Genomic DNA, 12,466 nt, shown 5'->3' with positions numbered 1-12,466 from the left:
TAAAATACGCATTGAATATAACAGATATTTTCTTGGTACCGTTTTCATTATTGAACCTTTCAAGAGTTTTTTTAAATATCTTTTTTATTCTAATTTTATGATACGAAGTCTTTCTGAATTGACCCAATGGGGGCCACGAGATTCCATCATCACCATTCTACAACCCACCTTCATGGAGTCATAGTTTTCGCCTTAAAAAAACAAGCAATTAATAGAGTTAATAAGTTCTTCCCAGCACATACTATTTAATCCTACAGTTTAATTTAGGAGAGAGATACTTCATGATTTGGCAGGGCTCATCACTCTCTTTACACTCCGCAGAAGCCGGAGTTCCGCGTGGCTCTAGACTAGTGCCTCTATTATACACATTATAAATATCTAATTTGTCTACAATGGGGCATATTCTCACGGCCACACATGCAGACAACATAGCAGTTATAGCCAACCATGAGGATTCAGCATAAGACTCACAACATTTGCAAATCCACTTACCTCATATATATGTATGGTTTATCAAAAGGAAACGGCGATGAACATCGAACAATCAGTATAAATTACTTTTATGCTCCGTCGTGTTCTATGTCGTGTTTTTCTAAAGGAACGAAATTTAACTCGGACAGACATGGACTAATATCAAAATAAGAAATCAGAAACAATATTTTCGACTTAAATTATTATTTTATATTTTTAATTAACGTTCAAAATTGCCACTTACGGAAAAACTAAAGATGTACACTTACCTTCTCTTAACTGATTTGTAATTAAAGTGCTATGTTTTTGCAAAAATATCTAACTTACTGAAACTGAAACAATTTCATCTAAAAGTACAAAATAGTGATCAGTACCGCTCCCCCCCCCATATATCGGTTACTAAATTTTACATAGCGCAGAAGTCAGCCTGGTAAGACATACCCTGTAGCTACCGACCATCTTCACCATGGGATATGGGGGAGTCTAGGGACTCCGAAGGAGGATTGGTGAGACTCTGAAGCTATGGAGGAATATACTGCGGGAGGATTCCATTGAGGAATAAAATAGACGGTGGGAAGTAAGCCAGAAGGGCCCTACTCAGAGGAAGCTCTGCCTTAAAGTCCATCCAAGATTGAGAGCGTGGTGGGTCCTCCCAGATCTTTGCGACTCGCAGATTCTGACAGGATATGGTAGGTTGCTGGAAAAGCTGCAATGCTAGAGAGTCCCTAAAATTGCAGAGCTTGTAATGTTATATTGCACCACCATAGCATAATATCGTGCCAGGTTCTTGAGGAAAAAAAGGATTATTCCTTCATCAGGGAGTTCATCTACGAACGGAAGGAGGTGGTCGACTCGATGCACTTTTTATTGAGAAGGACTCGAACAACCGGGATCGGTGAGCCACCAATACAAGATGAAGGCAATGAAGCAGTCGCAGGAGGGCTGAACTATTCTGCCTGCTGGAGGAGTAGGCATCTGGACCAGGATGGCTGCACATATCCGACGGATGCAGGCATTAGAATACTAATGAACTTTAATGAAATAAATTATAACATATCTAGAGAATGCACAGTTTTTAATGATGTAATGAGAAAAAAAGACTCGTTGTTTACAAAGCGACACCGTTCTACAAAACTCTTCTAGTGTTCATTTCTTCTTCAGTATCGCCACGAATGTTTCCAGGTTCTTGTGAGGAAGGGGCAACTCGTCGTATATAAACTGCTCACCCTTATCGTTCCTGTACTCGATAGGATTTCGGGATGCATGAAGCCGCATTCCACCACATGCGTGAGCTGCGTGTCCTCCGTGCGTGTTCGCTGTCATAAACTTAATAAGAGGGAACCTACCATCACCTTTAGTCATGTCTAGGACCGCCTGAAAGTATTAATCATTACTAATGCATTATTTTTTATAACTAATCATACGTTACTTACGATTAGACTGACAATATAACTTAAAAATAAAGGTGATTCGGACAGTGTAACGACACACAGCTACTGTATAACTAACTTTATTATCAGACTCCTCTGGTATATATAAGGACAGGTTGTTGACAAACTTAAAGGTGCTTAATCCTAATAGTTGCTATGTACTAGTAGCAGATTTACTTGGGATGCCAGGATAATCGCTGAAGGCAATTATCAAAAAATAAATTAATTAATTGATTATAAATTGAGTCCTAAAAAACTATTATTATAATTGGATTCCTTTCCAAAGGCTGTTTGTGTGTTTACCAGTATACCAATTTAATACCTTTATATTTATAAAATGTTGTTACCATTAATTATATAGGATAATAAAGAGTGGTTTATTGGGATATATAATAGTATATAAACTCCATAAAGAAACTAAGTATTTATTTACAATTTGTTATGATTCAAATGATTCAGATAAAGGTTGCCATAAAATGTGGATTATTACATGATTACTTATTAGTTAATTTATACTTATAGCTGCTGATGCCGTGGGATGTAGTGCCGTGGGTGTCTTCTGTTTCATAAGGGATGTCCAGGTCTGGTGGCCCTTCTCACGACTTCGTCTGGTGCCTCAGTCAGCATCCTGACTGTGGTCCTTACTCGTCTCAGGCTTCCTGTTGAGTGTCCTGTCTGCTCTTCTCAATTCCCTCTCTGTATTTTTCTCTCACTTCTCTTTTGGGGCGTTACCTTATTTTTAAATCTCTTCTCTGATTGGTTATCGATGTCCGAAGACTCCCGAGGCAGGCGTCCCCCTCCTCAGGGCCGAGGATGTGTAGAAAAAGTTTGACTTGTCCAGGAAGGGCCTGCACCTGGTTCATTTGATTTTGGTCCCTCGTCCCAAACTATCATTTTTGTAACTTAAAGGTTAGCCAATCTAATTTTCTCAGGGGCCTCTGGTAATGTGACAAACTTAATACAGATGTTTTCACATCCGAGGATGCTAAAAGCTTCCCAGAAGGATACCCTGACCAGGTATAGGGGCAGGTGACGAAACACCTTAATAATACCCCGGATTGTCAATACATAGCATAGTAAAAGGATCCTATTATTATTTACAGGCTATATATACAGCTAACTCCCTCCCTCCAGTTCCTTCGTATGAAACAAAAGACAACAAACACATAATATAAAAATAAACAAAAGATAGCTGAACTGATACAGTTTTGACAAATAGAAAAACACACTTTGCACTCAATGTACAGAAAAGAAAACTAAACATTGTAACTTAACCTAGAACTTAACCTATATATACAATTACAAATAAAATTTCTAGCTGTGAGATGGTCCAGGTTGAGCACTGCCGTCCGGCTCGCTCTAAGGCATTATGCGAGGCACTCGAAGTTCCTCAATGTGTACCGTGCGTGAGCGAAATGGGTAGTTTACTGTCTGTTACTGTCTGTGGGTAGGTTACTGTGTACTAATGGGTCCCTGACGGTGTATAAATTATTCTCCCGGATCGTTACGACTTTGTACGGATCTTCGTACCGTGCGGCTGTTTTAGTGCGAGCTGTTCGTAGTTTCCTGTACACTACGGTTCCCAATGCCAGAGGTCTCTTCTTATACTCTATGGGTCTGATATTCGCTTTACCCACCCTGATTTGCTTCTCACGTATTAATTTTCCCCTCATTTTCGCCCATGTTTCTCGGCGCTCAAACCTTGCTTGCGATATTTTGGTTCAGAGGTCCGTTGACCTTAATGAGGTAATGAGGACCTCTCTATCCCGTCGGCGGTGTCCGAAAACGATTTCCACTAGGGATAGTGCTGTTGCTGTATGAATCGTATTATTGTAGGCTATGATCGCAGCATAGCTTCAAATGGGTCGAGATTGCGTCCTAACTTGAGAAGCCGTAAATGTTCTCCGAGTGTATTGTGTAGGCATTCCACAGCCCCCCTGCCCTTCAAGTGTTCAAGCGCTAGTTGGTGTCCAATGTTCTACTCTCATCGCGGATTATGCTGTTATCGAACTCTCTCCCGCAATCAGAAATGATTTCGTCGGGAACACCGTAGAACGCACACCATTGTAAGATACCCTCCCAAACTGCCCGAGGAGTTTTGGCCTCAATCGGCCTCAGTTTACTAAATGGATCGATCGCCGTTAACCACGATTGACCTTCGTTAGAATAAATATCGACCTATATCGATCTTAGAGGTTCTATTGCGGTCGGGGTGATGACCTGTTCTGCCACCGGTGGTTGTCGCTCGTATTTCGCTCGTTGGCAGACCTCGCATCGCGCTATGCAATCCCGTACAGTGTTTCCCATGTTCTTCCAAAAGTATAATCGTTTAATTGCGCGAAGAGTTTCCTCGATCCCTCGATGATTCGTTTTGCCCAAATGGTGTTCGGTGACGATTCTTAGTTGTGCTTCTGGTTCAGTGATTGTTTCCACTTGCTTAAGACACCTAGTCAATGAATACTCCACCCCTATCTTCTCTTGTCGCCACAACCGTTTCAATTTCTCTGTTATAAGCATGTTTCCGGCATAAACGTAGCAGTTCCGCCCTGGGCTGGTGAATTCCGTGAATATATTTTCTAATGCGTTTTCGTCTATTGATGCAGGTGCGCGAACCAATATTGTCGAGAGACCTTCGTAAGGATTCGCCCTGGTTTCGATTCCGAGATCCTTTTTTCGATCTTATAATGATTTGGTGTCGTTTACTATTATTAATGTCGTCTATTTCTGGGAGTTCCTGTGGTCAGTTCGTTGGTGTTGTGTTTCCCTCAGGTTCCCTTTGCACTAACGAGATTTCCGGTCCGGTTTTAATCCCTTTTAATCCGAACGGCACGCGGACGAATTCAAAATGTCCCCGCTCCCACGAAAACGCCGTTTTTGTGATATCCTCCTCGGCCATCCGTATCTGGTGATACCCACTCTTCAGGTCCAAAGTGCTAAAAACGGGGAAGGGGGTACCGCTCGTCTTTAGTCGCCTCGTTTAACTTCCTGTAATCTACTACGACCCCATAGCTTTTCCCTATGCTTCCCTGCCCGCACTGCTTCTTTTCGACCACACATAGAGGACTATTAAAACGAGAGTTACTGTGCCTTATAATACCCTGTTCGAGTAACTCGTCCAATTGTTTCCCTATAATGTCCCTCATAGCTTGCGGGTAACGCTGATTTTTTACGTAGACCGGAATTTCCGCCTTCAGGTTTATCCTGTTTACCGTTCTCCTAGTGGTTGGTAGCTACTCTCCCTCGCAATAAAAAGGATCTAATAAAAAAGATTTGAGCCTCCTTCTTCATTTGAAGAGGCCATAAATAAGGCGTCAAGAGTCAGTGAAGCGTTCTCAGGTGTTGTGATGGTAAAAGATGTGTGGGCAATCCGAAGGAACTCTGATAACCGGTTAGATCTAAGATTTACAGAGAAAAATCCACTTCTCAATACACAGTTTTTAAACTTGACTTAGTTCACAGAGAAACCAAAACATACACTAGCTTTACATCAATGTCCATTCATTGACATTCAACAACCAACGACAGAACATATGATTTTTCTCTCCCTCTCTGCCCGATACCTCCCGTGTATGCGCTGCCATCACCAATTCTTCTGTCTCGTCTATTACACTAGGCAGAAGAAAACTAAAAAAAAGTTAAAAACCAATGGTCACTTTCAAGGAAGGGTTTTTTTCCTCCTCTTGGGCTCCTGAACTAATATGATAGTTTAGCCCGATCAGAGAAATTGTTGAGAAGTTCATTGTGAACTTTTACCTATCTCTTGGGTCTTACAAATTTCTCTAATCATTTTCAAAGATATTTTCTGAGATAAATTAATTTTTTAAGAGTTTCTTAGAAATTGATTTTGTATATTTTTATCTTTTTTTAGTTGAATAAAGAAACCTCTTTTTTGTTACTCATAAAATTGATATTAATCATTAAAGTAAAAAAAAAAATTGTGTTTCTAACGGCTGTGTAATTGTAATACTTACGCCATTTGGTGCGACTTTTGGTTGCGCGCCTGTCGCAAGTTTAAGTAATGTCTTACCTTAAGCATCAACTTGGCAATGCCTCGCTGCCTAAACTCACGCCCGGTCACCAAACACTCGATACTCAAACCCTCCTTTACATCATAAGAGTTGTAGACACTAATCCTTTCCTCGGCTGTTGAAATCAGTTCTAAATATCGTGACGTTTGTTGGTAAACCATGCCCTCTGAAATATAATGATATATTTATATTAGTTTGTAATTATTTAGAGAAACCAATTGAAAATGTTAAAAAGAAAAATAAAGAATTATAATTTCGGCGTTAAAAGAGTACTATATCGCTCTCCGTATGTAAAAATATATGTACATGTATACATATAAGTTATATTTTACTGATGTGAAACCAAAAATAATAGGAGAGAGAGGAGTGTGAAATGAAACGCTTGAAGTACTCTCAAAGACTGATCCATTTGCGGATCTCTCTCTCTCTCTCTCTCTCTCTCTATATATATATATATATATATATATATATATATATATATACACACACACACACAATCGGTTAGCTGTTCTAGATCAGCAGATATAGACTTGTAAGCTGACAGCCCGTAACTCCCACTCACCAGTTTACGAACAATCCTCGTAAACTCTATTACTATTACTCTATTATACACAAAGGAAAAAGATATATACAAATACAACTACAATACAATAACAATAAATAAAATAGATACAAATACAATGAAAAATATACAAATGCAATAAAACTAAAGAAATGGGATTCACAATAACAGCACTCTGTGAAAAAAAAATTAACAAAACAAAATACAATACAATTTCACATGAATCCCTGATATTTACACTCACATGTTCTTATTTAGATTCTAAAAAGAAAAAGGTAAAAATAAAAACTTTACAGCTTTACAATATTGCCCTCCGGAAGGGAGGTGAATACAATCCCGTACATCATGATGACGCTGTTGCAGGAAGCTTTAATTGTTCTAGGTGAACTGTTCATCGCTTTTTGTGTTCTTTTAAGCTTTCTATGGTGGCAATATTGTCTTCTCTAATCGTGACCACTCTGAATGGGCCTTCGCATCTCTGCAGCTCTTTGCCTCTATTAGTTCCTACTTTACGGTACACCACCGTCCTAATTTTAAGGTTACCAATCAGATCACGAACATTGAGATTGTGTCTAGTAACTCTTCTGCGTTTCTTCTTCTGAATTTTGTCCCTGACTTAGGCCCTTATCTTCTACGGCGATATTACTCTTCTCAGTCGCTGTATCATGGTAATTCCTCCGACGTCCCCGCAGTCCAAAAATAATCTCAAAAGGAGAAAACCTGACCAGTGACTGAGTGTATAAATATATATTGCTATGTTTCTTGCTAGCAGCGATTCTACGGCTAGTGGAGGTTCCAGAAACTACATGTATTTATGTATTTCTATTTCTATTATATGTCTCTATCAGTTCCTTATGGGAACCGACCTAGAATTCTTAATTTTTTTTTTCTTATTTATATAGACCAAGAACTAGATACCGCATACTCCCTTGCCATGGTATTATAATTACCCCATAGTAATTATAGTATTATACTTTAATTATACTATTAAGCAATGCTAATCAGGTGGCATACTGGGAGTCCAAACTATAAAATTAAGTCGGGTTAGCGTTATGTTATATTTAAATATATTTACAATTGAATTATAATGATATAAGAGAGAGCTTAATAAACTTAATTTTCGTTTATTTGATATGCTATGCATTGAGAGTACCAGATGAGACCAAACATATTCTACTTTGATTACTTTTCCATACAAAAGTAATACACTAGGAATAGTACTTAACTTTTGGATTTCGCCATTCCGGGTTCTGGTGGAGTTGAGTAGTTCCTCCTCTGGCGATCTCGCTTCGCTGGAGTTCACGTATTTGAATCCTCCTTTGCTTTTCATAGTGACTCCTTTTTCTTCCTTCTCTTTAATACTGACCTTCCTCCTCTCTACTTCCATCCAGACGTTCCTTTCGCTAATCAGTCGGTCGGCTTCTGTTTTGATTTGGTTTTGATCAAACCCAAAGCATATTTTCTGTTTATGGCTCGGAGTCAAGAATATTTAGTGCAAACAGCCATATCGGTGTTCGCGTAGCACAGCATAGTTACCAGGTGGCACCTTCACTTTTTGTATCGTCGCTAATGGCCCAGATTTCTTACCTCAATGTCCTCTACCAGCTCGTACTGTTATACGTATATGTTATCGGTTACTGCTATTATAAATATTGATTTAATTAAAATAAATAAAGACCTAAATGTTCCTTATGTAACCGATCTAGCCCGAACCCGATATTATTTCTTCCATAATAAACTCCCTAACCACCCAAACCCACTAGTTTCTAAGCTTACTTCCTCTTTCATTCCTGGCAATCCTCTGAGGTGCCTGAAAAGAAGATGGCCTCGTGACCTTATATTGTAAACTGTTTTTAGAGTTCTACTACTGGGTAGTTTCTCTACATCTTGTATCATATCATTATGTCATTATGATCAAATTTACTTGTATTTTTTATACAGTAGTAAATATCAATAAATAAATAAAAAAAAATTAAAATAAATAAAGTCCCTTTTTCTCAACCTGGTATTGTCAATACATAGCAATATATATATAACATATATGTATACATAGCAGATATTGACATGGTATACCCAAATATATTTTATAAATATTTATTTATCTTACTCGCCGCTCTTTTCAGTTCCGCCGCAGTTCGAGGCGTACCCTTTCGATTAACACAGGCTCCAATGATCTCCTTCGTGTTCTGCACCAAGGCGTAGAGGCTGTTGTTCTCGTTGATGCACTTGGTGTAATACTGAATGAGTCCAGGATCTGGGTCGTTCCTATGGAGACCGGCCGCGATCATAAGCGGATCATCGGAGAAGAGGTTGTTCTTTAAGAAGTTCGTCACTCGACATTTCTCACGTGGATCATCCGGTCGTATCCTTCTAATGACTACACCGCAAATAGGGACCTGCAAGAATAAACTTTCATTGAGGTGCTTGTAATATGTAAATTTTACTCCTATAGGAACAAATCACATGCGAAATGCATAACATCACCGTATGACCAGGTAAGAAATATAGAAGATAGCAACTATAGGAAAATAATAAATGATAAAACATGAAAACGCCTTTGAAAGTTAAAATTATATTGAAATTATAAAAGGAAAATTAATTAAGAAAATAAACAAAAATTAAAAGATAATAGTTGTTTTAACCTACAAAGCTCTGGATAAAATATAAATTAATAAATAATAAAGGTGGATATTATTACAATATTATACAAGCTAATTAACTTATAATGAAAAGGCAGACCCGCAAGCCAAACTAGCTATAAAGACAGGTTAAGTCGTAATATTATCAACATAAGTAGAAATATAATGGGCAATTAGCCTGCAAATACAATTTTAAAGAATATGACATCAATATTTAAGGTTGTCTCCTTGAAAATGGCCTGAGGGCCGAAACGTTGGTGATTTTCTGACAATAAATGTTGAGAGTATATTTAAATCATCTGTTGGGTTATCTGTTCTGACTCGTAATCTGCCCTCAAATCATAACAAGATCCATTTTTAACACATCCATTAATAATAGAGTTGAAGCAGCACTTGAAAACTTTGAACAACATGGGTTGTAGAGTCTTGTTTTTATGGCTGCCAGGTCATTGTGGGATCACTGGGAATGAAAAGGCAGACTCACAGGCCAGACTAGCTATAAAGATAGGTCAAGTCGTAACATCATTAATATGCAAAGATGTTGTTATTTCATGGATAAAAGAAATTGGATGGCAAGAATGGCAAGATGAAAGGTTCACCATGAGAGAAAACAAGTTAAGAATGATCCAACAGACAGTGAAACGTCCAACCAGAAATTTGAATCTGCTACGGAGAGAAGATGTATTAACCCGTCTCCACTCACCCACTGCCACCTCATGAAAAAATTGAATTCATAAATTCTTATTGAATGTATTGCTCACGAACCACACCGATTCTCTTCAGATTTACAGGAGATGTTTAAAGAAGATCCCACAAAAACAACAAAACTTTTCACTTTCTAAAAAAAAAAAAAAATAAATAACTTTTTCCTAGATTTAAACCTTTTTTAAAAACTTTTCTTACTTCCTTCATTCAGATTTCCAACTTAAAACAGCTTGAAGGAAGGAAGAAAAGTTTTTAAAAAAGGTTTAAATCTAGGAAAAAGTTATTTAGAAAAGGTTAGATGGGACAAAGGCAATAAGCCCGCATTTTTAAGATTTGAAAAAAGAAAATGACATCAAGGTATCCTTGAGAATGACCTGAGGGTCCAAACGTTGAACAAGGTGTAAAGAATAAAGTTGCGAGAAAAAAAGGATCAAATTTGTTTTATTTAAGAATTAATGATTTTTAGAAAGTGAACAAGTTTTTTTATTGTTGTGGGATCTTCCCTAAACATCTCGGAGAATCGGTGTGGTTCGTGAGCAATACATTCAGTAAGAATGTGCCTAACGGTTAGATCGTTTCCGCAGTAGCGACACATTGGTGCATTTTCTTTTTTCATGAGATGACAGTGGGTGAGTCGAGTATGGCCTATCCGAAGATTGGTTAATACAACATCTTCTCTCTGTAGCAGATTAAATTTTCTGGTTGGACGTTTCACTGTGTTGGACCATTCTTAACTTGTTGTTCTCAGGGCGAACCAGTCATCTTGCCACTCTTTCCATCCAATTTCTTTGATCCATGAAATAACATCTTTGCATGATGATAATGTTACGACTTAACCTATCTTTATAGCTAGTTTGGCTTGCGGGTCTACCTTTTCATTATAAGTATAATAAATTTTCCTTATATTATTTCAATATATTATTAACTTTCAAAGACGTTTTCATGTTTTATCAAGCATTTTATCATTTATTATTTTCCTATAGTTGCTATCTTCTATCATTTACTTTTTTTTTCCCACGGAACAATATCATTACATCCGCGAATATCATTACTTCTTCTCTCCCAGTATCTTCTCATCATTTCTGCGTGCCTTTGTTTTCTCTCTTCCGACCATGCAGTACCCTTCCGTTTTTCTTTATTTGCCGCAAGAACATTTTTTTTCGTACTGTTCTCTATCCAGGCAAGGACTGCTATTTTCAATTTCATTGTTTCCTCTCTCATTTGCATCACATATCCTCCTACGCTCTTATATTCACAGATTCTGTCAAAGAGCTTCTTATTTAGTCTTCTTTGGTCCATCCTCATCATGTTCCCGTATAATCTCAGTCTTCTGATTCTTATTTCGGTTTCCAGGTCATTTATCTCCTCGTAGATTTCCTGGTTGGGTCTTAACCTGTAGCCTTCCTGTATTTTCTTAGGTTCATAGATTCTCCTCAGGATCCTTCTCTCTATATTCAATAATTTTTCCAGGCTAGGGAGACATGTTGTCTCTATCCCGTATAATATTACTGGTTTTATGATCGTGTTGTGATGTCTTATTTTTGCGTTAAACGTTTCTTCTTATTGTAAATTTTGCCTATTGCGAAGCTGAATTATTTTCTCCTATAAGCTCTCTTTCTCCAAACCTTTATTGCATACTATCTCTCCCAGATATTTAAATTTCTTTGTCACTCTTATCTGTCCATATTTCGTCTCTTTATTTTTTTGCCGTAGTTTGTTTCCCTCGTCATAAATTCTGTCTTCTCATAGGAGAATTGTATGTCTGCCTTTTCCGCTATTTCTTTCAGGGTATTTATTTGACTAATTGCCTCTTCCTCTGTTTCCGCCAGGTGGGCTAAATCATCTGCAAAGGCTAGAAGCTCACTTTTATGTGGTTTTTCTTGGTCTCTACTACGGCCCTTGCGTTATTTATTTTCCATAACTCTCTCATGATTTTATTTCTATCATCTATATTATTTATTTTTATATTAAATATTGTTTTACTTTATACTTCATTTTATCAACCATATTATAACGCCTGATTTTCCTTTTTTGCTCTGTCTCTTTCACCTTACTTCATCTTTATTGTCACATCCCGGAATATTTAAATTTTCTGTTTCTATATTTTTTGTCCTCTCCAACACAGTATTTAAAGCCCCTGACAGAATGCCGAGCTTATAACACCCTTAAATCTTTATATAATATACCTGATGATCTCCATTCCATCTTACAAGATAACAAACTTACCATAGATAGACTTTTTAAGTTTCTACATCATTCCAAACTCTACCATAAAATTTAATCAAATCCGGCCGGAAACATGAATCTGCTACAGAGATGTATTAACCCGTCTTCGGATGGAACATACGCGACTCACTCACTATCATCTCATGAAGAAGGGAGGATGAACCGATGTGTAGATGCTGCTGAAGTGATCTCGCTGTTGGGCACATTCTTACTGGGTTGCTCTGGAGTTTCACCGATTCTCTTCATGTGTACAGGAAATGATCAGAGATGACTCCACAACAGTAATAAATTTGTGAAGTGTAAATTGTAGTTGTTAACATGTAATGGTAATTGTGATTGTAAATTTCCCACTTTGTAATTTCAACTGACATTGTATGTCATGTATGTATGTAAATTTCTCATCTT

General features: G+C 37.7%; 1 protein-coding gene across 1 annotated transcript in view; it reads right to left on the bottom strand.

Moving 5' to 3' along the window:
• Positions 1–1,529: 1,529 nt before the first annotated feature.
• LOC106678498 (uncharacterized) overlaps positions 1,530–12,466 on the bottom strand; it is a 17,160-nt gene continuing 6,223 nt past the window's right edge. Inside the window, exons 3-5 of the mRNA XM_014417037.2 lie at positions 8,599–8,887; positions 5,929–6,095; positions 1,530–1,845 (exon numbers count right to left, since the gene is read on the bottom strand). Coding sequence (XP_014272523.1) covers positions 1,618–1,845; positions 5,929–6,095; positions 8,599–8,887 — 684 coding nt within the window. The 3' untranslated portion in view covers positions 1,530–1,617. The remainder of the gene's footprint in view (positions 1,846–5,928; positions 6,096–8,598; positions 8,888–12,466) is intronic.

This window comes from Halyomorpha halys, unplaced genomic scaffold (genome assembly GCF_000696795.3).
Source record: "Halyomorpha halys isolate HHAL.00 unplaced genomic scaffold, Hhal_1.1 Scaffold11.1, whole genome shotgun sequence".
In the NCBI taxonomy this organism is placed as follows: Eukaryota; Metazoa; Arthropoda; class Insecta; order Hemiptera; family Pentatomidae; genus Halyomorpha; species Halyomorpha halys.
Note: the sequence above shows the minus strand (reverse complement) of the source record. Positions and strands in the feature narration are given on the sequence as shown.